The 27,754-nt window shown below is 53.9% G+C and overlaps 4 protein-coding genes across 7 annotated transcripts; 1 reads left to right on the plus strand and 3 right to left on the minus strand.

Moving 5' to 3' along the window:
* Positions 1 to 107: 107 nt before the first annotated feature.
* DNAJC4 (DnaJ heat shock protein family (Hsp40) member C4) lies at positions 108 to 4,078 on the minus strand. Of its 4 annotated transcripts, none has more exons than XM_025445879.3 (7): positions 3,936 to 4,078; positions 3,113 to 3,205; positions 2,099 to 2,192; positions 1,433 to 1,617; positions 1,182 to 1,346; positions 373 to 459; positions 108 to 289 (listed from the first exon to the last, which is right to left on the minus strand). In XM_025445879.3, exons 1-7 carry the CDS (start codon positions 3,941 to 3,943, stop codon positions 187 to 189), a joined length of 735 nt encoding a protein of 244 aa, XP_025301664.1. In that variant the 5' UTR covers positions 3,944 to 4,078; the 3' UTR covers positions 108 to 186. The 4 variants fall into 4 exon arrangements, with proteins under 4 accessions (XP_025301664.1, XP_025301665.1, XP_025301666.1 ...); XM_025445880.3 differs by having other exon boundaries at positions 1,182 to 1,343; positions 3,936 to 4,076; XM_049096773.1 differs by having other exon boundaries at positions 234 to 289; positions 373 to 455.
* On the minus strand, positions 3,978 to 6,551 carry NUDT22 (nudix hydrolase 22). The gene is made up of 6 exons (XM_025445877.3): positions 6,472 to 6,551; positions 5,705 to 6,202; positions 5,242 to 5,340; positions 4,662 to 4,759; positions 4,429 to 4,522; positions 3,978 to 4,141 (listed from the first exon to the last, which is right to left on the minus strand). The coding sequence occupies exons 2-6, from the start codon at positions 6,182 to 6,184 to the stop codon at positions 4,040 to 4,042; spliced, it is 873 nt and encodes a 290-aa protein (XP_025301662.1). The 5' UTR covers positions 6,185 to 6,202; positions 6,472 to 6,551; the 3' UTR covers positions 3,978 to 4,039.
* TRPT1 (tRNA phosphotransferase 1) lies at positions 6,543 to 9,008 on the plus strand. The gene is given in 9 exon segments (XM_049096777.1): positions 6,543 to 6,683; positions 6,947 to 7,039; positions 7,281 to 7,362; positions 7,877 to 8,046; positions 8,135 to 8,309; positions 8,510 to 8,566; positions 8,641 to 8,751; positions 8,874 to 8,920; positions 8,922 to 9,008. Coding segments are annotated over 8 exon segments (771 nt in total). The 5' UTR covers positions 6,543 to 6,683; positions 6,947 to 6,955; the 3' UTR covers positions 8,967 to 9,008.
* Positions 8,951 to 26,561, minus strand: FERMT3 (FERM domain containing kindlin 3). Its single transcript, XM_025445876.3, has 15 exons — positions 26,384 to 26,561; positions 25,617 to 25,874; positions 23,434 to 23,667; positions 23,107 to 23,226; positions 22,822 to 22,990; positions 22,488 to 22,590; positions 12,012 to 12,119; positions 11,723 to 11,857; positions 11,593 to 11,642; positions 11,362 to 11,486; positions 11,050 to 11,156; positions 10,734 to 10,967; positions 10,268 to 10,392; positions 9,609 to 9,750; positions 8,951 to 9,481 (listed from the first exon to the last, which is right to left on the minus strand). Exons 2-15 carry the CDS (start codon positions 25,774 to 25,776, stop codon positions 9,302 to 9,304), a joined length of 1,992 nt encoding a protein of 663 aa, XP_025301661.1. The 5' UTR covers positions 25,777 to 25,874; positions 26,384 to 26,561; the 3' UTR covers positions 8,951 to 9,301.
* Positions 26,562 to 27,754: the final 1,193 nt, after the last annotated feature.

Here is a 27,754-nt window from a genome sequence, read left to right on the forward strand (position 1 = left end):
CCGGGCTCCCGGGTCGCTGCCGCCGGGACGGCGAGGGCGGGGTGCCGTTCCCCGGTGAGGCCCGGGACGGGGGCCGCAGGGCGTGAAGCAAGGAGCCGGACACGAGCTCTGAGAATCACTTTATTGCACGCGTTTTGGGGAGTGGGAAGTCCCATGGGGTAGCAAGGCCCCATCCCAGCGAGCTGCTCACGGGCGGGTGCCTGTGCCCGGAGGCACGATCCCTGGGCCTCCAGGTGGTGGCTGCAGCCGCTGCCTCTGCAGTTGCTCCTGGAGCTTGGCTCTGTTGGCCCTGCAGGAGAGAGCACCCGGGTGGTCAGGGCAGAGGATCCCAGAGGGTGGTGCCAGGACAGTGAAGGGAGAGCAGGGACAGACCTGGCCCGGGCCCGTGTGTCATTGTAGATGGCTGTGATTATCCGATCCTTTTCATCCATGAAGCTCCGGTGCATCTGCTCCAGCTTCCTGCAAGGGGGTTACAATTAACCCCAATCCCTGCTGTCCCCCAAATCCAACCCCCACCATCCTGGCAACTCTAGGGTCTCACAGCTTTACATCTGTGAGGACCTCTGCCTAACTGCCTGTGCTAGGTGGGCAGAGGGGCATGGAAGGGCAGGGGCTTATCCAGGGTCCATGGGTGACCCAGGTCTCTGTCTTGTTGAAGGTGGTGATAGCAGCTCTGAACATCAGAATGTTCCTCGCAGGAGACTAGAAAGGGTATACATCTAATGCATCACGGAGCTAGGCAGGCTGCTAGCAGTGGGCACCAGCCTTTAGATATCTTTGTGGTAGAACCCTGGTATTCATGGCATGCATAAAAGGATGGCGGGGAGACAGCCGATTGCCAAACAACTGAGGGTAGTTGCCGGTGAGGCCCAGTTACAACATATTTCCTTGTGCAGGATCTTGGTGGCTCCAGCACATCCTATCAGCAGCACCAAAGATTTACATTCAAATGACAAAAAAAAAAAAACAAAAAAAACCCTGAAAATGACATTAGCCCTTAGTTAGTGTAGAGATGTCTTTGCCAAGTAAGGAGAGGTTCAGGAGCTACTTCATGCAATTCTTAGCTTGAGAGACACAAAAGCGCAAGCTGCAGGGGTGGTGTGGATGTATGGCTGACCACACTGGGCTCCACCCACCCTCCACCCTCTGCCCATCACCCCAGGCGGAAGGCAGGGATGTACCTGAAGGCAACATAGTGCAGGCCCATGCCTGCCAACATGATCAGGAGGCAGTATCCCAGCACCCGCTGGTTGTGTCTGTGCTGCTGCTGCCTTGACTCTGGTCCCTGAGGCCTCACACCATGAAACTGGGCCCAGTATTGTGCATTGGGGGGTGCCCAGGAGCTGCTGAGAGGGAGAAGAAAGGAAGTATGGGAATGAGGTGCCCCAGGAGACTTGGGGAATGGGGCAAGCCAGGGGCAGGACTACTGCACCTGTGCGCTTGATGAGCAGCCCTGGGATGGACTGTGGTTCCTGGAGACTTTGGAGGAGTTGTGGAGCTGAGCTGGTGATCATAGCTGCGGCGGCTGTGCTCATGGCTGAGCACTTGGTATGCTTCACTCAGCTCCACAAAGCGGCTGTGCAGGGCTGGGTTCCCAGGGTCCCGATCAGGGTGCAGCTGGGGTGGGGCAGGACTCTCTTCAGCTCTTTTTCCATGCCCCATCACAGAACCCATCCCAATAATGTCCACCCACAAAGGTTCAAATCATCTCTGGAGGCCCTGCCTGGAGAGGAACTCTCACTCTTAGGGCTGCCCACCCCTCTAGAAGGCCAGAGTCAGGGAGCACAGACTCCTCCCCTTCCCCTTGTTCAAGGCCTTCCCACCTGCTGCCTGGCTCTCACTATATGCCCTGGCTTTCTCAAGAGCAGGCAGATCAGAACCAAGCCCAGCCCATCACATAGAACCCCTGGCTCCCGTCCCCAGCCTTTCCTCCCAGCTGGCCAGACCACTGCTCTTGGGGCACCTGCCATTCTCTATACATGCTAAGGGAATGTGGCACCATCCAGAGTGAGCCCCTCGGCTCCACTCCTGGCAATCTGAAGTGTACCCTATCTGCTCAGCCTTATCCTCCCTCCTCCCCGCCTAGGACCACTGGTACCTCTTTGGACTTGGAGAAGAAAGCTCGTTTAACTTCTTCAGTGCTGGCACCAGGATGCACCCCTAACAGTTCATAGTAGTTCCTGGGGCCAGACCTGTGGAAATAGGCCAGAAACTGCAAGGGCTGTGGAAACACAGAGGCTCTTCCTCCCCTCCCCCTCCCAGCACCTCTGGGCCACAGTCCTCAACTCAGAAACTGGGAGGAAGATAAAAAAAGAGAGAGAGAGAGAAAAAGAAACCAGGAGGTGAGGAAGCTGAGGCTGGTGCCAAGGGAGATCCATCTCCAAATCATCCCTCCCCTTTTGAGTATTTCAAGTATGGGCAGATCAGAACATTTCCATGTGTAGCCCTCAGACCCCTTTAAACAGAAACACCCAGGAAGCTTGTTTAAAAACATTCCTGGGACGCCTGGGTGGCTTAGCAGTTGAGTGTCTGCCTTTGGCTCAGATGTGATCCTGGGATCTGGGAACAAGTCCCACATCGGGCTCCTGCATGGAGCCTGCATCTCCTTCTGCCTAGGTCTCTGCCTCTCTGTGTGTCTCTCATGAATAGATAAATAAAATCTTAACACACACACACACAGATTCCCAAAACCCACTTCATTCCTGCAGATCAGAATCTCCAGAACAAGGCCTAGGAATTTGCATTTTTGTAAGCCACCTCCGCCCCTACACCTCCAGTGAGTTCTGCAGTGATGCTGATGTTCGACGACCACGACCACGACAGTCGTGAAAAGAGCACTGAGTTTGGCTTGGGCTCAAATTCCACTTTTGCCTCTTAACTGGCTGTATGACCTTGAGGGTCGTCTCTTCATCTTTGATCTTGTGTCCTCTATAGTCAAAGTGAGGGTTACCTGAAATAAGCCTGTAAGGCACCTGACACAGAGTAGAGAGATCACAACTATCTTAGTACCTAGGTCCAGGCCTGGAGCTGGGCAGGCCTTCCTCAACGAAAACCCACTGACTGCCGGGGAGGGGGGGGGGTTTCCCCGGGGGTTCCCCGGCCTCCGACTCACCGCTGCCTGGTGGCCGCCGAGAAGAGCCGGGTGGAAGGGCTGCGGGGCCAGAACCGGCACAGGCACAGGGACAGCATGGCGACTGGCAGGCGGCTGATGAAAGGAGGCCACAAAGTGCATTGGGACCAGGATGGGACCACACTTCGAGCACTCCGGGGGGAAAGGGAAGGGCCTGGCTCCTTTTACTAGCGTCGGCAAACGGAACCAGCTTTAGAGGACCCAGGGGCGGTGAGGCCTCCTTCACTCAGGCCCAGACCCCAGTGACCTGGACTTGCCCCTGCCGCTAGCCCGGGGGTCCGGATCGCTTCCCCCACTGGTCTCGGTGTCCCAGACAACCAGTCCCAGACGTCGGGACCCCCTCTCCACCCTGGGAGTTTGGCGGCGGGGGAAGGAGGGGCCTGCCAGGCCCGCCCTACGCCTATGCGAGCCCCGCCCCGCGCTCTCATTGGCTTAGACGCCCAAGCTACACCCACCGAATCGGAAGGCCCGGAAGTGCGTCAAAGGCCACACCCCCGCACGCCCATTGGCCTTTGGCGCCTCGGGCCCACCCAACGACGTGGAGGCCCGCGGAGCCTCAGGCTCCCGCTCGCGAAACTGGAGGGATGTTGCCCCGCCCACCCAGCGTCCGGCGCGGTCTCCGGCAGGGATGTTACTGGGCTTTCCAGCGAGACATCTTTCATAAAGCAGCTTCCACCTCATGGGAAGCTCGGGCCCTCACCACAGCGGGGCAAGGGGGCGCGGTCCTCACCCCAGTTTGCAGAGGGGAAAACTGAGGCTGGGTGGTGGGGGTTGTTTCCCAAGACACTTATCCAGTCTCACCCACCGGTCCATCTCTGTCTCACGGAACCAGCAGATGCCAACGGAATCCAAGAATAAAGTCCTTTATTGTCTTCCAGGTTGTGCTAGGGTTGGGGGCCCTAGGATGACTCAGGCGGGACTTCCCTGGACTTGGTTGTAGAGGAAGATAGCGCCTTTGGCCGAGGGGCAGAGCTCAGCCCACAGTTTGGTCTCCTGCAACCTCTGCACTCTCTGCGGGAGAAAGTAAGATCCCTGACATCCAGCCCTCAGGTCTCTTGCGGGAGCTGTGCCCAGTGTTCCTGAGCCTCAGATCCCTCTGCACTTCACCGTCCCTAGGTGAAGAGGCTCCTGGCCTCTTGGGCTGAGGGCATCCTCAAGGAGGCCTTGTGGCTCTGGAGGAAAGCTCTAAGAGATTTAGCAGCCCTATCTGACCCAGCCCCAGGGAGGTAGACATGCATCACCAGGCCTGTGCATCATCAGCTCCTTGTCCAAGCAAGATACACTCTGGCACTAAACACCTGTATCTCCACAAAGATGATTCCCGTCGACTCGTGGGCCTCAGCTCCCCCACTGGTGTAGAACTTCTTTACCTGCTCAGAAGTCAGGCTGCACCTGGAAAAGGACAGGAGAGTGGCTTGGGAGAGTGCCTGGCCCTTGGAATGTCCTCATGGAATCCCAGCTGTCTCAGCCATTCCCCTGAAGCACCCGCCTACCCCAGGACCCAGGACCCTGTAGCCCAGAGCTCACTCACTGGACATAGAACTCGGCACTGGCACGGCCGGCACTGGTCTCATTGCAGGCAATGCCCAACAGCAGCGGCTGGCTCAGGGTGGGCAGTGGCACGTTCACCTGGTTGGTGCAGGGGGTCCACCTGTCAGTGCCCGTGGCCCACATCCCTGCCCCTCTCAGTGGAGAACATTACCCTTGTACAGCATTTTATAGTTTGTAGTTCAAGCGTCCAGAGTCACAAAATGTCAGATCTTGGGCATGTTCATATTACAGATGAGAAAGCAGAGACCAAACAATTTGCTCAGGGTCACCCAAGGGAAGGCCAAAGTAACTAAGACTCTCATTTACAGCTCTTTTCAACAAACAGGGGAAGGATAGAGGGGTAGTAGACAAGACATTTATTACTCCCATTTTAAAAAGGAAGAGCTTGGGGGCACACAGATATATGAGGGCTAGGATTCCCCTTATGCCTAGCTGTAAAGCCAAGCCCTTCCCCCAATGCCAGATGCCTGCAGACCCTCCTGCCAGGCCACACCTGTGGAATTCTGGCATGTTGTACCCCCTCCCTTCTTGCCCAATTGTCTGGGCCACCCCTCACTCACCTCATCGCAGATCTCTTGGAGGACACTGGAGAAGAGCTCATGCACTACCAGCTCCCCAGGGAGGTCCTTGTGCAGGGGGCTGTCACCAGGGCACACGGCCTAGGAGAGGTCAGGCTCAGCCCCTGCTCTCCGTCTCTTCCCACCCTGCTTCCCCCCATATTTGCTGGCCCTGAGGGCCTGGTTAGGCACAGAGTAAGAGTCTCGGTGATCCCCTGACCCAGGCCCACCATTTTAATATGGACCACCAGAGATCCAGCTAGTCCTCTGCTCCCCACCCCACCCCCATCATTCCCTAGCTTCCCACAGGTCTGAATCAGAGGTCAGTGGGGAGGGTGAGGTGCTGCCCGGAGCAGTCTTTCAGAGAAGCACCAGGCCAACCCCAAACGCCCTCCTCCCTTTAAGGGATTAGGAAAGCAAAGCTGAGCTGAGCCTTTGTGCCTTTGCACCCAGCCTGGCATCTCACCTGAGGCTCAGGGTGCCCACCAGGCACATCCACCAGCCCAGGTGCCTCGGCCACTTGCCGAGACCGACGCAGGAAGACCAGGAAGTTATCTGCAGTGGCCAGTGTGGCACCAACCCCCAGCGGATCCGCCAGGTAGGCTTGTTTGTCACCCCAGTCAGTGGCCCCCTGCTGTCGCAGCCAGGCAGCTGAGCTGGCCCAGTTAGTGCCCAGGAAGTCCCGGTAGGAAGTGAGGCCCAGGCGCAGGAGCAGCCGTGGCCCCTGTGAGCCAGTGGGAGCCAAGGTGGCTGAATGCAGGCGGAACTTGGGGGCGTCAAAGAGCCAGGGCTGAGCCTGCAGGCGGCTCTCCCAGATGGCGGCGATGGCCTCGTCCCCTCCTGGCAGTGGGCGCCGGTCATGGTCTGGGCTCAGCTCAGCCCGCACCTGCTCCTCTGGCAGCCCCCCCGGCGGGCACTGCAGCAGCACGGACACTTCGGGGTCCATGGTCTGGACAGGGCAGCTCTGGGGGAGGACACAGCCGGGCCTGTCACCCCGAGCGCCCCACGGCGACCCTTGGGCCCGGCAGTTGGGCGCCTCCGCCGCAGACCTCCTTAGGGCACCCCCGTGACCACGCTCTGGGCAGGAGCGTGTCTTATAAGGCCCTGCGAGAGCCCCGAGATTCCCGCCGCCGGCCAGCCCTGGGAATCCCGCGCATCTCCTCCACCCAGAGGTGCTGAGTCCGGTCACCCCTCCGTGTCCACTTCCCCCAGACCCAGGGTCCTGCCACCAACCCTGAGGCGCCGGGAGCCCGCGCAGGACCCGGAAGCTCCAAGCTGCAGCCGGTTCTCGGCCCCCCCCCTCGCGCAGGCCCCGCCCCTTCCCCGAGGCGGAAGTGCCCGGCCCCGCCCTCGGCTTCCCATTGGCCGCTCCCTGCGCCTCCGCCGTCCCCGGCTGCCGCCCGCCCGCGCCGTCTGACCTTGGGGCCCGGGGCTCCCCCCGCCCGGTCAGCCGGGACGCTCCGCCGCCTTGCGGGTCTGCGGGCTTCCCTGGGATTCGCGAGGGACACGGTGTGACCTTGGGCCAATCTTGCTCCCTGGGCCTCAGCTTCCCCATCTGCACTAGGGAGTTGGGGATGGGTGGGAAGTGAGTTTAAGGAGCTGAATAGCCCCTTCGCAGCTCACTGGTCACAGGACTTCGTGACTTGCTGGGCTGGGTGGGGACAGGAGAGGGTCCTCGACAGTCCCCGCCCATCACTGTTCCCCTCAGGTCTTAGCCATGAGCTCCCTTGGAGGAAGGAGGCCGGAAACCACAGGACCCCGGAGTCGAAGGGCTCACAGGCCTCACAGGCCCCGGGAAGAGGTGTGCCCACCCCATCCTAATCCCCACTTTCTTGGTGGTAATTGGAGGAGGACTTTATGCCCTAACTCTCTGGAATATGCTGGTGGGTGGGAGTGGGGGCTGATGCGTCACACACTCTCTTCCCAGAAAGTGGGGATTCCTTTCCCTGTGGCCTCCCTCTGCAGCAGGTCACCCAGAGTGCAGGGTGGGCAGCAGGGCAGCATCACTACAGGGACCAGGGGTCACCTCTGGGCTCTTACAGGACCGAGATGTACAGCTGTCCAAGGCTTTGTCCTATGCCCTGCGTCACGGGGCTCTGAAGCTGGGGCTTCCCATGAGGGCTGGTAAGTGAGAGTCTTGAAGACTGAGGTGAGTGGTTGGAGATGAGGGAGCAGTGTGAGCCTATCTGTGACTGCCTGACCCATGGCCCTATGGGGACAGCACAGAGGGCACATCCCCTCCACGTGCAAGGAACACCGAGGCCCAGAGCCCGATATCCTGTCTAGAGCAAACTGGGAGAGGACCTTCCGTCTAGTCCAGGCCCAGCAATACTAATGGTGCATGTGGCCCAGTAAACACCCAAGAGTGGGTACGGGGGTTGGGGGGTGTCAAGGTAACTGGTGTTTATTGAGTCCTTTCTGGGCAGGGTACTATGCTATAGAAGAGTCCCTTATCCTGTGACCCTCCCCAAGCCAGATCCTACTCCCATGTAAGTTAAGGAAAGAGAGGCCCGGAAAGGGGAGACTCTCACAGATAAGCCCTAAGCCCAGACTCTGTTCTGGTTACCTGTGGCTCGCCCTATTAACTCTGGCCCAGGCCAGAACAAGTTCAGCTCCTGAGCACCCTGCCTGCCTGCAGATGGCTTCGTGCCCCTGGACACCCTCCTGCAGCTGCCCCAGTTCCACAGCTTCTCTGCTGAAGATGTGCAGCGCGTGGTGGATACCAACCGGAAGCAGCGGTTTGCCCTGCAGCCAGGGGACCCCAGCACTGGCCCTCTCATCCGGGCAAATCAGGGTCACTCCCTGCAGGTGGGAGCTAAGGGGACAAGTGAGAGAACCATGTGGGACCCCTCCAGGGAGAGGGTCTCACTGCTGTCCGTTCCCCAACCCATCCCAGGTACCGGAGTTGGAGCTGATTCCCCTGGAGACCCCACAGGCCTTGCCTCCCATGCTTGTCCATGGCACATTCTGGCAGCACTGGCCATCCATCCTGCTCAAGGGTCTGTCCTGCCGGGGAAGGACACATATTCACCTGGCCCCAGGACTTCCTGGGGATCCTGGTGTCATCAGTGGTCAGTGGCCCTCCCAGCTGTTGTCCTACCACGTCCCTCTCCAAGTATCATAGCTTCTCTCATCTAAGGCCATTCCATGCTCTGCATGCTATAGTCACCCCATCCCCCCCCCCTGAGCCCAGGACCTTCCACTGAGCCTGCCCAGGTTTGATGACTGCAACTCCACATGCCCCAGGTCCCAGCTCCAATTGTCTCTGCAGGCATGCGACCAAATTGTGAAGTGGCTGTGCTGATTGATGGGCCCCTGGCCCTGGCAGGTGAGTCTGGACACAGCAGGACTGCCCTAGGGCTTCAGAGAGGATAGGAGTCACATCTCTGGCTTTGTCTGCAGATGGAATCCCCTTCTTCCGCTCGGCCAATGGAGTGATCCTGACTCCAGGGAATGCTGATGGCTTCCTGCTTCCCAAGTATTTCAAGGAGGCCCTGCAGCTCCGCCCTTCTCGTGAGAACCACCACCTTACTCCTATTCGGGGTGCCTGAGCCTGTGCCCTCTGCCATCTCCTTCCCAGCTCCCAGCCCCAGGCTGATGGGTCTCCCGTTCCTAACCTCTTGTCTCTATCTCAGGAAAGTCCCTCTCCTTGGCTGGTAATGAAGAGACAGAGTGTCAGAGTGGCCCCCAAGCATAGCTCCAGAGGAAGAAGGATAATCCAACAATAAAATATTTATTAAAAAAAAGTTTAAAAGGTAACAAAAAAAGAAGCTCCAGTTTGAAACCATGAATTATCCTCATCCTGTAGTTACAGCTGGTCTTCCTCCTGTGCTCAGGGTATTAGTCTTGGCCACTTAGACAAGGGAAGGGCGGACCTTGTTCGAGCTCATAATCCACTCTCCCTAGCCTAGGGGATGGCAGAGTCTGGCCCAATTAGGTCCCTGGTCTGCATAAAGCCAGTGACAGCAGGTGAATGTGCCAGCTCAGTACATGTCTGGAGAGAGTGTGGGCTTAGGAGTGGCCATAGCAGGCAGTGAGCAAAGTGGGGGCGATCAGACAGGCCTCAGAAGGCCTCATGGCCTCCTGTGAGCTGCAGGAAGAGGTCCTCGTCCAGCTCTTCCCCACGGGCCCGCTCTCGGGTTGACAGGAAAATGTAGCCCCCGATATATTCATGCACGATGCGGCAGCTGGCGGACACACAGCTGAAAGCCACGTTGATATGTTCATCAAACTCGATGGCCACCTGCAGAGCGGGCAGTCAGAGGGGCTGGAGGAGGTGAGATAAGGGAGCAGCCCCCGCGCCCCCCTGCACCCCTGGCTGCGCCTGTCCCGCCCCCGGGAACCTGATCCCACCCTGAGTCCCAGCCCACCTGTCGGATGTCCCAGTTGACATTCCACTGGCGCATATTGCTGAAGCGCCAGGTCTTGACCACGTCGCCTACAGCCAGGTCAATGCGGATCAGCCTGTTGTTGGCGATGCCCAGGATCTCATCCTTCTTGCTGCCCTTGAACCTAGCCCCGGTGGGGCGGGGAGAGAGTGTGAGCAAGACTCCTGCCCTGCATGGCCCCGGAGCCCACCCAGATAGCCTGGCACGGTGCCCGGGAGCAAGCTGGGCACATGTCAGCTAGGTTCCTTGGGCCTCAGGTTCCTCGTCTAGAAAATGAGTGTTAGCTGATAAAATCATTATAATAGCCTTTGACAGCATCAGGCAAACTGTCCGTGCCTTTCAAGAACAACTTTCTTTGGTATCTTCATCATCTGTTGCCTGGCTCTATGTTTGCAGGCTTGGGAAATGGGCAGAGGGCGCTCCCTGTCACAGCAGGGAACCGCAGCCTCCAGAGGGACTGGTCTCTGGAGCTGCAAGGAGGGCCAGGGCTCCTGCCGTCTCGGCCTGCTCTCTCACTCTGGTGTGTGCTGCCAGCGGCAGAGGATGGCTGAGTACCCACAGAGCGCCCACAAAGAACAGGAAGGGAGGCTTCAGGGTGCCTCAGCAGGCCACAAGGAGAGTGGAGCAGGCTAGGCCCGTACCTGACCACAACGTAGGAGATGCCAAAGTCAGGCAAGGACTGCCAGGCCTGGATGAAGCGCAGCTGGGCCTCAGACAGCGAAAGCTGAGCCACGTTCTGGTGGGCTTCCAGGATCCGTGGGGTGAGCTGCGGGACCACACTGGTGAGGAGCCATCAAAATCCCTGAGACCTCCTGCCTGTCCCCACTGGGGAGACAGGATGCTGAGCCTGGAGCAGGGGTGGGGCCCCATGTGGGGCCACCACAGTGCACCCTCTCACCACTCAGCAGATAGGAGCTGAGCCAGGCCCGAGGTGGACCATGACCCCTCCCAGAGGGTAGGGACCAGCGTGCTCGGTCTTAAGGACGTGGGGAGGAGAAGGAATGAGCGAGCACATGGCTTTCTAAAGGAAGGCTCTGTGGAGATCCAGGGGCCAAAGGTGGCCGAGTAAACACTGTGGTCATTCCCACCACCCACTTCCTTTGGCACCTGCTTGGCCTTGAACTTTCGCTGGAAGCGGGGTGCAACAAGGCCATAGGGGTTGAGACCCTCGGCAGAGGCATCAGGGCCCTGGGGGTGGTTGCCTGAGCCCCCGCCACCTGTCCGCTGCAGGCTGAGGAAGGCCAGAATGGCCTGCACCTCGCTGGCATAGCTGCTGTCCGCCATGGTGCGACCCTTAGACGCCAGTCGGCAGCCGGCCATCCAGCGGGCATACTGCTTCTCCTGGGGGATGAGGAACAGGCTCGGGTTCAGCCGCCTGCCCCTGTTCCCATCCCCATCCAGCCTCAGCCTGGCCCTGACTTACATCCTGGCACCGCAGGTAGATTTCGCTCATGCCCTCAGGGGAGGGTACCAGGAGTTTAATGCAGAACTTCTGGCCTGAGACGTTGACATCAGGGACCACCTCACAGCCTAGAGGGAGACGAAGGGGTGGGTAGGCCAGGGTGGGGGGGCCCTGCCTGAGAGATCCCTGGGCGAAGGCCAGCCCAGTGCAATAGCTCAGGACAGAGGGCGTCTTCTTCTGCCCCCCAGGGGGAAACTGAGGTGAGAGCTTTCACATGGGCCCCCAGCCAGCACCTGTCCTTGTCCGTGTCCTTGCCAGGCCACCTTCACTCACCCTTGAGGTTGAGCTGCTGAATGGGGTCCCCTGGGGCCTCATCCTGGCTCTTGTAGTAGGACAGGGTGGTCTCCTTGAACACCACCCAGTGTTGGCGATACCCCTTTAGGGTCAGCTTCCGGGGCCTGAAGGCGAGGCAGGAGGTCTGTGTTAAGTTGCCTCCCTCTCTCCTGGGTTCTCTGTCCACACTGGGCCCCTCGGGCAGGGCTGCCAACTCTGGCCCTAACTCACCGGAAGATCCGGAGATGGTCCTTAAGTTCTGGGATGGTGGTGAGGTTGTTCTGCCAAGAAGGGGAGTTAGAGGGGGACCAGGTGTTCGCACTTGACCCCGACCCCAAGCCTGACTAGAGTCCCTCCTCACCAGCACATCTGTGGAGGCCGAGCCTTCCAGCTTCACCTCCAGGTTGTTCAGGGCGGCATCCAGGTCGTCCAGCCCCAGGTCCGTGCCAGCAGTTTCACCCACCTCTCCACTCTGGGACAGCTTGTTGATGTGGTACTGGGAGGGGCACATGGCCAGGGGGGCTGAGTGGGCTGCCCCATAGCCCACAATGCCCTAAGTGGGGCTTCCCGGAGATGCCCCTTGGCTGGGAGACCACCCTGGGCTTGACCTGCACCCCACCCCCTGGGGCCCCCAGCCCCGCCCCGGGCACCTGCAGGGCTGCGAACACCATCATCTCCTCCTCGGTGCAGTCGGTCTCCTCCAGCAGTAAGTCCCACCGAGCCTGCTCATATAGCTGGGTCAGCCGCACTGGGTCTGTCTGCAGCAGGGGCAGGGGAGGCCAGGCTTAGGTCAGGGGCCAAAGGGACCCGGGAGCTTCAGCCTCCAGCCCTGCCTTCTGTGCAGTGGCAAGTTCGTCTACTGGCTCCACATGGACAGCAGACCTCAACTCCAGCCTTCCAGTCTGCCCAGACAAGTAGTACTTTTTCCCCTGTAGAACTTTCTGTACAGGGATGCCTGGGTGGCTCAACAGTTGAGTGTCTGCGTTTGGCTCAGGGCTTGATCCTGTGATCCTGGGATTGAGTCCCGCATCGGGCTCCCTGCATGGCGCCTGCTTCTCCCTCTGCCTGTGTCTCTGCCTCTGTGTGTGTCTCATGAATAAATAAAATAAAATCTTTAAAAAAAAAAGTAATAAAGGAAATACCTTCCATGGGGCCATTCATCCATGCCCTCAGGCAAGGACACCCCACGGATGATGGTGATGAGAAGAAATGGAACTGGGGTGCAGGGGGCTGCTCTACATGAGGAAGCATTCAGGGAAGTCTGCCTTGAGGAGGTGACAGACTGCCCCCCAGACATGAAGGATGGCAATGGGCCACTAAAGGGAAGAGTGATGAAGAACATTCCAGAGAGAAGGAACAGGGAGTGCAAAGCTCAAAGGGGGACCCCAGTTACCCACAGAAGACCAAGCCCTTGCTCCCTCTGAAATCTACCAAAATTGATAACAAAGACCTAAAAGGGTAAACCCAAAAGGACAAAGAAGAGTGGGAACCACTGCAGGTAAGGGATGCTGACAATATTTCAGAAGATGGAACACAGAAACATGAATGGGAAATGAGTTACGGTGAGAGAGATAGGATCTCTTGTTCTTTCCCCTCTCTTGTTCTGTGGTAAAGGCACTAATGAGTTCTGGAAATAGGACAAAAAGAACAGATATCTAGACAAAGGCATCCAGGCATGTGGCTCTCTCTGACAGGTTTTGGACTGGGATCCTCTGGCTGAGAAGTGAGGGTGGGCTGAAATGAGGACTGTAGAAGGTGTATAAAAAGAGCAGGTGAAAAAAAAAAAAAAAAAGAGCAGGTGTCCCCTACTCCCTGCAGCCAAGTGACAGCCAGGCTGGCAGAAGCCAGAGATTTACTCTCTGGAGATGGTGAGCCAGAGGACCCCTGCATTTGGTACTCTAGGCACAGCTGGGTGAGGGCAGGTACTGTGCTAAATACAGGTGAACCAAGCAAAGGCTGACATTCTGAAAGGTGGGTCACCCCTGGACCTTCCCCACTTGTCACCCAAGACATCGATGATAGTGAGCCTTCTATTCCTAGTCTGGAGATCAGAGGGTTTGCTGCTGAGAAACTGATGAGCCAAAGAGAAAACCACCCCACCCCCCAGCAAAGAACAACATACTTACCCCACCCCAGGAAGCCCCCAAAGTGCTAAACCCCATTCATCCACTGAGGATTTTCAGTGACTTCCTAGAGCCTTGCCTCTCAATATGAAGGGGCAGGCAGGGATTACCCTTGTGCAAGGAAAGCTGTTGGCAGCAACTACAGAGATCAAGCAAGACAAACAGAAAAGAGAGCTGGGAGGAAATAAAGACAGTAGGGAGCGGAAGAAAAGTTCAACCAGTCAAAATCCTTTGAGAGACAAAATGCAATACTTGTAAAACGAGAACAGGATGCTGTGTTTTGAAAAAAAAAAAAAAAAAGAAGATATAGTCATTAAGACTGCATGGCATCGATGAAGAGAGACAAATTGATCAATGGAACCTGAAAGAGAAAGACCCATACATTTATGTTCACCTGACTTAGAACAAAGATGACCTCATAGTCACTGGGGAAAGGATGCTATTTTCAGTAAATGATATCCACTGGGTCCACTGAATACCTGTATTAAAACAAAACAAAACAAAAAAAAATACAGGGCAGCCTGGGTGGCTCAGTGGTTTAAGCGCCCAGGGCGTGATCCTAGAGACCCGGGATCGAGTCCCACGTTGAGCTCCCTGCATGGAGCCTGCTTCTCCCTATGCCTGTGTCTCTGCCTCTCTCCTTCTCTGTGTCTATCATGAATAAATAAGTAAAATCTTTGAAAAAAAAAATACAGGTTTTGTTCCCCTACCTCACACCACACACAAATATCAACTCTAACTGGATTGCAGATCTAAATATGAAAGTTGAAACAAAAAAACTTTTAGAGAAAAATAGGACTACATCTTTGTGATCTTGGAATAAAAAGGATTTTTAAACAGGACACAAAAGATATTAATCATAAAAGAAAAATATTTAAAGATAGAAGTCAAATTATATTAAAATTAGAAACTTTTTTATCAAAATAAACCAATAAGAGAACAAAAAGGCAAAACATAGGGTAGGAAACTATAATCACAATATATTTATCTGACAAAGTACTTCTCATGTACAGAATATATAAAGAACTCCTGTAACGCAAAATGAAAGACAAGCAACTCAATTGTTAAAATTGGCATAAAAAGTTGAGCAGAAACCTCACAAAAGAGGACATCCAAATGGCTAGTAGCCATATGAAAAAGGGCTCAACCTGATTAGTCATCAGGGAAATGTGAAGTAAAGCCACATAAAAAGCACACCAGTGTCTGTCTGGGTTTTGGCGTGGGAGGAGGAATGACTGCAAATGGGTACTAGAGAACCTTCTAAGATGATGAAATGTTTTAAAACTTTACTGCAGTGATGGCTGCACAACTGTATAAATTTCCTGAACATAATCAAAATGAATACTTATGATGAGTGATTTTTATGGCATTTAAGTTATATCTAAGTAAAGCTGTTTAAAAAAAAAAAAAACCCAAATAAACAAAAAACCATATTAGATACCATTACACACCTACCAGAGTGGCTACCATGGAAGTGATAGAAAATACGAAGTGCTGGTGAAGTTGTGGAACAAGCAAAATTTTTGTACACTACTGGTGGAGGTGTAACTTGGTACAACCAATTTGGAAAGCTGCTTAACAGCTATCTGCTACAATTAAATCAGTGTTGTAATCCAGCAAGTCCACCTCTGGGCACATACCATACAAAAATGTGTGTTTGGTGAACATATGTTCACCAAAAGACATTACTGGAATGTTCATAGCATCTCTATTCATAATAGTCCCAATCTAGGAAACTGTGTAATACCCATCAACAGTAGAATGGAAAATTAATTGTGGTATACTGAGATAATGGAATGTCACACACCAATGAAAAAGAATAAGCTACAGCTATACGCAGTGTGGACGAATCATACAAGCATAATGCTGAGTGAAAAAAGGCCAGGCAAAAGAGTACAGACTATGTGATTTCATTTATGTAGATTTCAAACACAAGCAAGGTGTCAGAATTGACATTAGTGTCCCCCCCACCAAGGGAGATACTGCCTAGAAGGGGTATGAAGGGGTCTTCTGGGGGCTGGTAAAGTTCTGCTGCTTGATGTGTTGGATACATTTATACATTTTCCAAAATGTATGTTTAAACCACAACTTTACAAAGGAACACTCAGAAAATAAGAGCTCTTAAAACTTAAAAATACAGCTGCAGAAATTAAAAATTCAATAGATCATTTGAAAGATAAGTCTCCAGAAAGTAAAATAAGAAGACAACAAGCTTAGAAATGAGAAAGACAAGGGGCACCTGGCTGGCTCAGTTGATGGAACATGTGACTCTTGATCTTGGGATTGTGAGTTAAAGCCCCATGTTGGGTGCATAGATTACTTAAAAATGAAAGATCTTTTTAAAAAAGAAATGAGGGCAGCCTGGGTGGATCAGCAGTTTAGCGCCGCCTTCAGCCCAGGGTGTGATCCTGTGATCCTGGGATCGAGTCCCACATCGGGCTCCCTGCATGGAACCTGCTTCTCCCTCTGCCTGTGTCTCTGCGCCTCTCTCTTTCTCTCTCTCTGTCTTTCATGAATAAATAAATAAAATCTTTAAAAAAATAAATAAAAATAAATAAAGAAATGAGAAAGACAAGATAAATGTCTGTTTTTTCTTTGAAGAAGCAATCCAGGGGGTGTAATATCTACTGAGTTCCATAAGGAACAGAAAAGTGGTAGGAAGGAAATGATTAAAGAGATTGTTTAGGGCATTTCTCCAGAATTGAAAGACTCAAGTTTCTGATCTAAAAGGGCTCAGCAAGTGTGCAGGCCATCAGTGAGGAAAGATCCATACTAGGACATATTATTGAGAGAATTTAAAGCATTATGAGATACGGAGAAGATTCTAAAAGCTTTTAGTATCTACCTCCTCTCCAAGAAAAAAAAAAAAAAAAAAAAAGGTCTCACATGGGAGGATTAACAACAAAAAGGCATTAGACTCCTCAATAGAACCACTGGGATCTAGAAGACAATGAAAAGGTCGCTTTGGATTTGGCAGGAAAATATTTTCAACCTAGAATTCTATACCTAGTCAAACTATCGTGAGAGGGAGGGTAGAATAGTGACCTTTTCAGACATACAGGATGTCAAGTCATTTACCATCAGAAGAGAGACCTCCAAAAAGACTATTATGCACAGTTAATAGAAAAGTAAGTAAATTGGGTTGCCTGGGTGGCTCAGCGGTTTAGCACCTGCTTTTGGCTCAAGGTATGCTCCTGGAGTCGTGGGATCAAGTCCCACATCCGGCTCCCTGCATGGAGCCTGCTTCTCCCTCTGCCTGTGTCTCTTCCTCTCTCTCTCTCTCTCTGTGTCTCTCACAAATAAATAAGTAAAATCAAAAAAAAAAAAAAAAAGAAAAGAAAGTAAATAAAATATAACAACTGTGATCTATAAGAAAATTGGGGGGGAGGGGCAGGTTTCCTGGCTGGTCCAGTCAGAAGAGCATGTGACTCTTGATCTTGGGGTTGGTCATGAGTTTGAGCTCCATGTTGGGTGCAGAGATTACATACATACATACATACATAAGTAAATAAACAAACAAACAAACAAATAAATTTTAAAAAACTTTTAAAAAAGAATATTAAATAGGGGTGCCTGGGCAGTTCATTGATTGAGCATCTGCCTTTGGCTCACAGTATGATCCCAGGTCTGGGGATCAAGTCCCACAACACCCTCCCTGTGAGGAGCCTGTTTCTCCCTCTGCCTATGTCTCTGCCTCTCTCTGTGTGTCTCTCATAAATAAATAAAATCTCTAAAATAAATAAATAAATAAACCTCATCTTTACAAAAAAGAAGAATATTAAATAAAAAAGAAATTCTGTTTTTAAGTTTTTATTTTGAGAACAAAGAGAACAGGGGCAACCTGGTTGGCTCAGTTGGTAGAGCATGCAACTCTTTTTTTTTTTTTTTTTCATGCAACTCTTGATCTCAGAGTTATAAGTTCAAGCCCCATGTTGGGTGCAGAGATTACTTAAAAAGCAAATCTTTGGGCAGCCCGGGTGGCTCAGCAGTTTAGTGCTGTCTTTGGCCCAGGGCCTGATCCTGGAGACCCAGGATCAAATCCCGCATTGGGCTCCCTGCATGGAGCCTGCTTCTTCCTCTGCTTGTGTCTCTGCCTCTCTCCCTCTCTGTGTCTCTCATGAATAAATAAATAAAATCTTAAAAAAAAAATCTTTAAAACACACACACACACACACACACACACACACAAAACCGCAGAGAGCAACACGGATATGGTTTTTAGATATTGGACAAGAAATTACATAGAATAGTGATCCCTGACAGAAGGGAAACAAACATGGTGAATCCTGATTGCCCCAGCTTATTGCCCAGAGACAGGTGCACAGGGGGGGGACCCCAAACAGAGCCCAGCATATTCCCCAGGTTGAAGAAATGTAGTTGAGCATTTCATGAGTCCAAGGCAGCTGGCATTCACAGGACAGAGTCCTGGAGAGGAGAGAGTGACACAAAGAGAAAGCTCTGGAGATCAGCAGAGGGCTCCTCTTGAGTCTTTAAGCACTGATCAGTGTATGTATATAAAGAAACTATCCAAGGCTGACAGAAAAAGTAAAAAACACTTGAAAGGAGCAGCTGGAACATTTAACCAGAGCTCTTCTAAGGGTGGAAGTTGTTCACACTCCCAAAAGCCAGATTAGAGAAACCTCTAATAGCATGGCGCGTTAGATAGAGTTCTCTGAAGGCAACTGCCTCAGTAATGGGGTAAATTAGTCCTAGATTAGAGGATGCTTTTGTCCTGCCTAATTAACATTCAAGGCAAGCCTTGAAAGGATCAAACTGTCTCCAAGTAGTTTAACTTCATCTCTAAACAAGGTTTTTTTTTTGTTTTTAAGATTTTATTTGTTTATTCTTGAGAGACACAGGCAGAGGGAAAGCATGCTCCCCATGGGGAGCCCAATGCAGGACTTGATCCCAGGATCCTGGGATCACGACCTGAGCCAAAGACAGACACTCAACCACCCAGGAACCCCCTAAACAAGGTTAAAAATACTTAAAGAGGGATCCCTGGGTGGCGCAGCGGTTTAGCACCTGCCTTTGTGGCCCAGGGCGCGATCCTGGAGACCCGGGATCGAATCCCACATCGGGCTCCCTGCATGGAGCCTGCTTCTCTCTCTGCCTGTGTCTCTGCCTCTCTCTCTCTCTCTGTGTGACTATCATGAATAAATAAAAATCTTTTAAAAAAATACTTAAAGGACTATAAAAATCTAGCACCCAGGAATGTAAGATTTGTAGTGTCTGGCATCAAATAAAAAATGACACAAAAATACAAAAGGAAAAGAACAAAACAAAACACCCAACAAAGTAAAACAAAACTCCCAAAATAAAGGGGAAAAAATGACCAGGCATGAAAACAAGCAGAAAAATACAACTCATAACGAGGAGAGAATCTATAGATACAGATCCAGAAATGACACAGGTGATAGAATTAGCAGATAAAAACATTAAGAGTTACTATAAATACATCACATGTGTTCAAGGAAGTAGAGATACAGGAGCATGGTGAGGAGAGTCATGGAATTTTATGTAGGCATAAAATCCATGGCAGATTCAACATGGCAGAAGAAAGATTAGTAAACTTGAAGATAGAGCAAGAGACCTACTCAAAATGCAACACAGAAAAATAAGAATGGAAAAATCACCTAAAAAGCCCAAACTGAGCATAGCATCAATGGGCTGTGGGATGATTCTAAGCAGTCTAATAGTTAGTATAATTGGAATCTGATCAAGGGAGGGAGAAAAAAAAAAAAACACACCTGAAAAAAATGACTCCAAACTTAATGCAAACTATCAATTCACAGATTCAAGAAGCTCACTGAACCCCAAGTATGAAAAACCTGAAGGGAACTAAGGCATATAATAATCACATTGTTTAAATCAGAAATAAGGGCACCTGGGTGGCTCAGTCAGTTAAGCACCTGCCTTAGGCTCGGGTTATGATCCCAGGGTCCAGAGAACAAGTCCCACGTTGAGCCTGGCCCCCTGCTCAGTGGAGAGCCTGCTTCTCCCTCTCCCTTTGTGTTCTTCCCCCACTTGTGCGTTCTCTCTCTTGCTCTCTCTCTCTCTCTCTCAAATAAATAAATAAAATCTTAAAAAGAAATAAAGTATCGTAAGAAACAAAACCATCAACCAAGAATTCTACACTGAGTTAAAAAATCTTTCAAAATTAAAGGCAAGATAATGACTTACTCGACATACAAAATCTGAAAGAATCATTACCAGTAGATTAGCACCACAAGAAATGTTAAAGGAAGTCCTTTAAGCAGACAGAAAATGAGACCAGCTGGAAATCTGGATCTATACATGGGAATAAAGAGCACAGGAAATGGTGAGCGTGGGAGCAGGTATACAAGACTTTGTTCGTATTTTTTAAGTGTCTTTACAGGGCCGTTGGCTGATGAGCTGAATCTTGACTATATTGAAACATCCTGGTTGAGGATTGGCAGACACTGGGATAAAAGGTACCCAGGGGGCAGGCCGGGTGGCTCAGCAGTTTAGCGCCACCTTCAACCCAGGGCGTGATCCTGGGGTCCCAGGATTGAGTTCCGCATCGGGCTCCCTGCATGGAGCCTGCTTCTCCCTCTGCCTGTGTCTCTGCCTCTCTCTCTTCTCTGTGTGTCTCTCATGAATAAATAAATAAAATCTTTTAAAAATTATTTAAAAAAATAAAAGGTACCCAGGTATCTAGGATCTCTGTGTATTATTATTATTTACTTTTAAGTAGGCTCCATGACCGTGGGGCTTGAACTCACAACCCTGAAATGGAGAGTCACACGCTCTACCAACTGAGTCAGCCAGATGCCCTCTGTGTATTACTTTTTACAACTGTCTGGGAATCTCCAATTATCTCAAAACAAAAGGTTCCACACACACACACAAAAAACGATTGGTTAAAGTAAAAGTAATAGTGATAACAATCCAACAATCCTATTCCTAGGTCTACACCCAAGAGAAATGAAAAGATACAACCATTCAAAAACTTGTACATGAACGTTCATAGCAGCATTATTCGTAATAGGCAACATTGGGGGTAGGTGGGAACCGAATGTCTATTAATTGCTGAATAGATCAATAGAATGTGGCGTATCCATACAATGAAATCCTCTTTTGCGGTAAAAAGGAATGAAACACTGGACATGCTAAAATATGAAAACATGATGCCAAGGGCAAGAAACAACAAAAAGCCACATATTGTATGATCCCATTTCTAGGAAATGTCCAGGATGGGCAAGTCTATAGAGACAGGAAAAAGATTACAAGGTGTCTGGGGCTAAGCAGGTGAGGGGCAAATGGGGAGTGACTGCTGATGGGTATGGCTTTCTTTTTGGGGTGATGAAAATATTTTAAAACTGATTTGGGGGATGCCTCGGTGGCTTAGCAGTTTAGCGCCTGCCTTTGGCCCAGGGCGTGATTGGGCTCCCTGCCGGGAGCCTGCTTCTCCCTCTGCCTGTGTCTCTGCCTCTCTGTCTGTGTCTCTCGTGAATAAATAAATACAAAATCTTTAAAAAAAAAGTTTATAGTAATAAACTAACATAAAGGAAATAAAATGGAGTCATGTAAACCACTCAATCCAATGTAGGGAAGGAAGAGCTGGAGAAGGCAACAAAGAAGTCCCCAGGAGAGGAAAAGGCCGGATGTGGAAGGAGGGAACAGGGCAGATAGGCTGGCAGGCAACAGATCGTGCAGGAACTCGGGGTTCAGCAACCACAGGAGGGCCCTGACCTAGTGTCTGTTCATCCAGGTGTGGTATGGAGGTGGGGGAGGCCAAGAGAGGAGAGAGGTGCGCCAGGAGTGCACTACCAACAGGACACAGGCTGACCGCTGGACAGACAGAGAGATGAAGAGATAGAGGATGGGCGGTTTGGGATTTTAATTCAAGGGAGGATGAACAGGACACAAAGATGGATGGGGTGGGAACGAAATGGAGGGATCCAGAATGGTGTTTGCGTGCAGGCTTTGGCAACGAATCCATGAAAGGTGGGAGGGAGGATGTGCTGGGCAGTGGGGGAACCAAGACTTCCGGTTCAGGCAGGAGTCTGAGGTGCCCGTTGGGTCTGTGAGCGGAGCTGGGCCACCTGGACACTCGAGGACAGACCTTGAGGTAGAATGTCTACACCAGAGATTACACACTTGGGAGTTATAAGGGGCAGGGAGATAAGGATGGCTGTGGAGGGAGCTGTGGATTTGCCACCCCTGGAGGCTGTGGAGGCAGGAGGGAGAGTTAGGGAATCCGGACAGGGCATCTGGAGACCCCCATCCACACCCCCGCCCCAGACCGCAGGGGTCACCAGTGGTCTGGTAAGAAGCAGGGGTGAAGTGAGCAGGGACACAGAGCATGCAGGGCATGGTCACCTCAGCAGGTGTGTGCTTCCTGTGTGTGGAAGGGGACTGAGGACACCAGGACAGATATGGCTGAGGACATAGAGGGGGAGTCCAGGAGCACCCACAGGGAGCAGGAAGTGGGATTGTGGAGAGCAAGGATTCAGTAAAGAACAACAGTTAGAAGTTTCACAGTAAAAGGGGGCAGAGAAAAGGGGTCGGGGGTGAGGGCGCGCCTACGAGCTACGGAAGGTTTCTGAGGGGGCTGCATGGAGCCGCTGATCACCTGATTGCCAGCAGGGACAGGAGGCAGGGAGGGAGATGCCTGCGGCCCCTGCCTGCACAGCCTTGCCGCTCGCCCACCCTAAACCTGCAGATCCCAGTGACACCCCTTGCAGGTCTGAATCTAGGTGCTGGCATCTCCCACCTGGGCAGGTTTCTTGGGGGCACTCGCCACTGTCTCCACTGCCCTGTGGTCTTCCTGTACCTGAATGCCCCTGGAGAAATGGGCCTGCCGTCAGACCTGGCTCAGCACCACGCTGGCAGAGTTAACAAACAGGAGTGTGGATGGACGATGGATAGATGGACAGACGCCCTGCAAGTCTCTAAGGTTCCCAGGGCCCAGAGCCCTGACCCTTAGTTTCCATGTCTCACTGACCCAGAGCCCCACTGTTCCCTGACCCAGCCCACCTTGGGATCCAGGTCGAAGAAGCTGTAGTACTTAAAGCGCAACCAGAGCATGTCCCCGGCCTTGATCCCCTGCTGCATGAGGCACCGTGAGGAGTCCAGCCACCTGGTCCACAGCACGGGGAAGAGGTCAGGGCCTATGCAGGTACAGTGCTGGGGCATGACAGGGGTGGGGCGGGGCTGGGCAGGGGGCCCGAGGGCAGGCACACATGTAAGAAAGGCCTGGAGACAGGCAGTGTGGATTGGGGGCAAGGATACAGGGAGGGCACGGGCCCTGGAAGTGGGAGCCCAGACGCAAGGGGACCTGGCCCCGGGGTGTCCTCGGCACGCAGTACACCTGCTGTGGAGCTGAGTCTTGTCCAACAGGGAGCTGGGCCGAGGCAGGCGCTGGAGCAAGAGGGGGTCCGGCGGTGGCTGTGGCCGGCTCAGCATGTGATAGCAGGCCTCGGTCTGGGCGCTGTCTGAGAAGTGGGCTGGCATTCCCCGGAACAATGCAGGTGCCACGCCTGAAGTGCAGGACAGGGTGAAACGGCCCGGCCCCCAGCCCCGGCCTCCAGGGCCATGTAGCACCCAGCACCCCCTCCCAGCACCCCCACCCCCGGCCTGCCCAGCCTATGCTCACCTCCAGCCAGGACGACCTTGGTCAAGTCATACAACTCCTCTTCTGGCTCCTTCTCCTTCTTCTTCTTCTCCTTCTTCTCAGGAGCCCGGAGTAGGGACAGCTCCTCAGGGTGCCGGATACCTGAGGGGAGCTGGGACCTCAGCGAGGGGGCCGGGGTCCTGCCCCCGAACCTCTCGCCCCACTCCTGGGTCCTGTGGAACAGATCACAGCCCTGCAGGCTGGACAGGGACCGGGCGGCAAGGACATGGCGACAATGGCTGGGCCCATAAGGCAGGGTCAGCTGCCCTCTTGCAGGACCCTTGCCCAGAGGGAGAGCAGGGGACTCACTGAGGAGGCGGCAGATGGCAGCCACAGCCTGGAAGAGGGGCTGGGAGAAGCTGGCTCGCAGGCGCAGGGCCCGGCGATTGGGCAGCCGCAGGATGACGGGCCGGTGCTGGGGCCCGAAGAAGAGGCGAGCATCGGCCAGGATGCCGTACTTGTCCAGCGTCCAGTGGGTCTGCAGAAGCCATTGTCTTTTCTGTTCCCACCAAATGGCATGGTCTGACCAGTCCTGCTTGCGCTCTGTGGGCCACAGGGGAGGCAGGGTGTCCGTCAGCCACGGGGGGCCGTGCCTGGTGCTATGCGGGCACGTGAATGATGCATGTGAGCGACGACCCAGTTAGGAACACGAATACCTCACTCTTCCTGCAGCTAGTGATAGATGACACGTGTCCCTCTGGGGACCCCCAGGTGGGCTGCTGTGCGGTGAGCACAAAGACGAGGCAGGGACACAGCTCTCTAGGGTGTGCAGGGCCCTTCCTCACCAATGGTCTGGTCCCAGCTCCACCCACACTCCTGCTACCCCCTTCCCCTGGTCCCTCCCAGCGTCACCAGAGCTTCCAGGGGCAAGAAGTTCTCTGGTTCCATCTATCCAGCCTCTCAGGGTCCTGTGAGCTTTTGCCCCTCACTCTGTTCTGGCTTTGTGGCGCCCTCTCCCCATCTCCTCTTGAACGCCTGGAGTGTGCCAACAAGAGCTCGGGGTAGCTGCCATCAGGAGTTTATGGTACCCTGCAGGTGGAGAGCAGCCACGGAAGGGTCTTCAACAGTGGCTTACGTCTAGACAGCCCCCAGGTAGGGGTGGGCTGAAGGCAGGGAGAGAGGCTCTCCCACGGTGGGCAGTGAGGATGGATAGGAGGATGGATTTTGGAGCTGAGATCGGCATCGATGAAAAGTGGTGGCTAAAAGTGAAAAGATGATGCTTGGGCCTGGCAGGGAAGTCCTGTCACCCAGTCCCCCATGCTGGAGCCAGCAAGGAGGGAGAAAAGCCTCCATCCCGCGTCAGGCAGAGCGAGATTCACTCTGGAAGTAGAAGTCATGGCATTTCTGTCCCAGAGGCAGGCATGGGGCTGGTAAACATGTTTCTGGAATGCCTGGACCTGGTGGGCATGTCCTTTAGGCCCTGGTATGTGAGTTTCTGGCCTGGGGCCTGGTCCTGAGGTGTAGTGTGTCTGGGGAACAAGGCAGGAGCCCTGGAAAGAGGAGGACGTGGAGAAGGATGGGAATCTGACCCAAAGAAGGTCAGGGACAGGCCAGGAGAAGAGGCCAGGAGACAACACAAGAGCCCCTCGGGGCCCTGTATCTTCACCCCCTCTGCCCTGACTCAGCCCAGGCCTGGCTGCAGCTTGGTCTGACGCCCGGTCTCCTGAGGGACCCTCTGTTTTCCACTTCTGCTTTCACAGCCTCCTCGGGCCTTGCCTGTTGGAAGCTCCCTCACGACCTCGAGCCTTGTGGCTAGGCCGTCCCCAGGGCTCCAACTGTCCAGAAGCCAACGGACCTGCCTCCCAGGCTGCATGTGCTGGGTTGGCTGGGTCTGAGGAAGCCGGCCTACCTTCCCCACAGGGGGCCTGGGACCTGGGACCTGGGACTCTTGGCTGAAATGATCGGGGCCTGCCTTCTGGCTCTGCCTGTCGGGGTGTGCCAGCTGCCCTCCCAGGAAGGGGCAGCCCCCACCCCCAGCAGGGAAAGGGGCTGAGAAGCCCCCGTGGGCCTAGCCCTGGTCCTCTCCACGCTTGATACCACAGGCCGCTGTGCTGTAACTTCCTGTGGGGGCAGGGCCTTCCCACCCCACTGGGCCTGTCACCAGCCTGCTGAGGGCTTCCGCCCTGGCCCAGGGTATGGGAGCAGGCCCCAGGCCCCCCCACCCCCCACCCCAGTCTCGTGAGACCTTGAGTGCAGCCCGTGCCCTGGCCCAGGCAAGGCCCCTTCTGCCCCTCGGACCTTGGCAGTCCTCTCTGTGCTCTGTGGGGACTTAGCAGAACCAGCTGGAGTGAGAGGAAGGGAAGGAGAACTGCGGGAGGGAGGGGAAGTTGGGGAAATGTCTTTTTTGGAACCAAATGATTAAGCTGGTGCCTGAGTCACTGTGGTGGGGTTATCAAGAGCCGCAGAGTTGGGGGGCCCGGAAGCACCTAGGGACCCACTTAGGGCCACTCCAAGGTGCTGAGGTCAGCAACGGGGGGCCGCGGGGCACTCACTGATCTCCTCCACAATCTTCAGGAGCACCCCACCGATGTGCGACTCCCCTGTGACCCGGAGGGTGACCGACTCAGCCTCCGGGTCATCCTCTCCCACAAAGACCCGCAGCTCCCAGGACGAGTCGATGTAGTCCCCGGTGGCCGTCTTCATCCCCGCCATGTCTGTGGTGGCTCCCTCGCGGGTGGGGAGGTGGTCAAGTAGGCAGGGTGCCGGGCCTGGGCAGGCCTGCGTTCAGACAGACGTGGCCCTGTGGTGATCTGGATGGGCAGGAGAGCAGAGAGGAGCCCGAAGGCCAGTGTGTCACGGCAGCAGCGAGACGCGGGTGCTCAACTGTTCCGGGCACACCTCCGACTCCCTCACCCTCACCCTCACCCTCACCCTCACCCTCACCATCATCAGTGGTTTAGTTGAACAGCGCAGTCCAGTGCGCTCCCATCTTCCAGTTAGACCGAGGCCCAGTAAGAGTAAGGGGGGGCTCACTCATCCCCCAGCTTGATGCCAGAGCTCGGTACCGCCTCCCTCTGCTTCCCATTTCACCTCCAGGCCCACACGCACAACTGCCCACCCTGGAAATGGTGGTGAGCCCAAACCAGAAAATACTTCCGACCCTGGCCAGGAGCTCAGACCCAGACATCCCAAACCAGCCAGGGCTTCTCTCGGGCTGTGAAAAGTCCAGGGTGCCGCATGGAGAGAGGCATGCTGGGCAGAGGGGCTGCAGGACAGTGAAGAAAGGGTGGTTGGGCTTTCAGCTTCCGCCCCAGCTTACCTGGCCTGGAAGGGCTTGGGGGCTGCAGGTGCCGGGGTTGGAGTGTCAGCCGCTCCCGACCTCAGTGTAAAACACCTGCAGCTCAGGGTTTCCTTCCCCCTTTGCTTTCTCTCTGGAGCTTTCTTTAGAGGGCAGCCTTTGCCGTCTTATCATGAGGCTCAGCCCCTCCCCAGGGCGGGCTGGCGCTGGGTGCAGGAAGCAACTGCCAGTAGGCTGAGGATTCAGGGGTGGCCCCACCTTTGTTCCCAGGGAGCACAGGGAGCAAGGAAGGAGCAGCCTTGGGGCCCACCACCAGCACCACACAAAGCGTCCCCTGATCTGGAGGGAAGAAGCTCAGTTCAAACTAGAAAAGCCCCCAGTTCACGTTGTCTACACACACTGTCCACTTAGAGGGTCATCTTCTATCTCCAGGCTGTCACAAAGTGGGGGTGGGGGTGGGGGTGGCCGAGGCTTTGGGACATGAAACATCACTGTGCTGTCGAGAGGGAAAGCCACACAGCTGAAAGGATCAGGTCTAGGTTATTTAGGAACCGGGAAGTCAAGCAAGCTCAAACCCCAGGGCGTCCCTTATCACCACGAAGTAGATCCCTGAAGAAGATCCCCGAGGGAAACCACTTCCTTAAGTCTTTCCTGTCCCCAGTAAGGGCCCCTATTTCCAAACATGTAAAAGCTTAGAGCTGCCCAGTGGAACAGCTGCACAGGAATTGGCCTCTGCTCATTCATGACCTCCCCACCCGACGCCTCCAGGGCTTGAGGCTTCAAATCTGGCGCGGCCACTCTACCCCTCCACGTGACATTCTTGCTCACACCGTGTATCCCAAGGGTCACTCCCTCCCGTCAGTCAAGTCCCTACTCAAATGTGACCTTGGATGGTCCCATCACCTGCCCTGGGACGTCAGCTTTGGCCTGACCACAAAGGCCTCTGCTCACTGCTGGTTCCCAACAGGAACTGAGCCTTTTCACAGAGTATCAGTTTGTTTGTTTGGTTCTTTGTTTGTTTATTTATTTTTAAAGATTTTATTTATTTATGCATGAGAGACATAGAGAGAGAGGCAGAGACACAGGCAGAGGGAGAAGCAGGCTCCACGCAGGAGCCTGACATGGGACTCGATCCCCGGTCTCCAGGATCCCACCCTGGGCTGAAGGCGGCGCTAAACCACTGAGCCACCCGGGCTGCCCAGAGAGAATCAGTTTAGCTAAAACCTGAGAAATGAGTAGCACCGAAGGGCAGCAGCATGCCTGTGGAGAGGAGGTTTTCTGAACCTGCCACACAAATGGAGGAAGGGGCCTGCTGGAGATTCCCGGGGGAAGGCCAGCTTATGCAAAGTCAAGGGACCGGAAGTGCAGCCAGCTGCTGGCCTCAGCAGCTTC

The sequence above is a fragment of the Canis lupus genome, chromosome 18, assembly GCF_003254725.2.
Source record: "Canis lupus dingo isolate Sandy chromosome 18, ASM325472v2, whole genome shotgun sequence".
Lineage (NCBI taxonomy): Eukaryota > Metazoa > Chordata > Mammalia > Carnivora > Canidae > Canis > Canis lupus.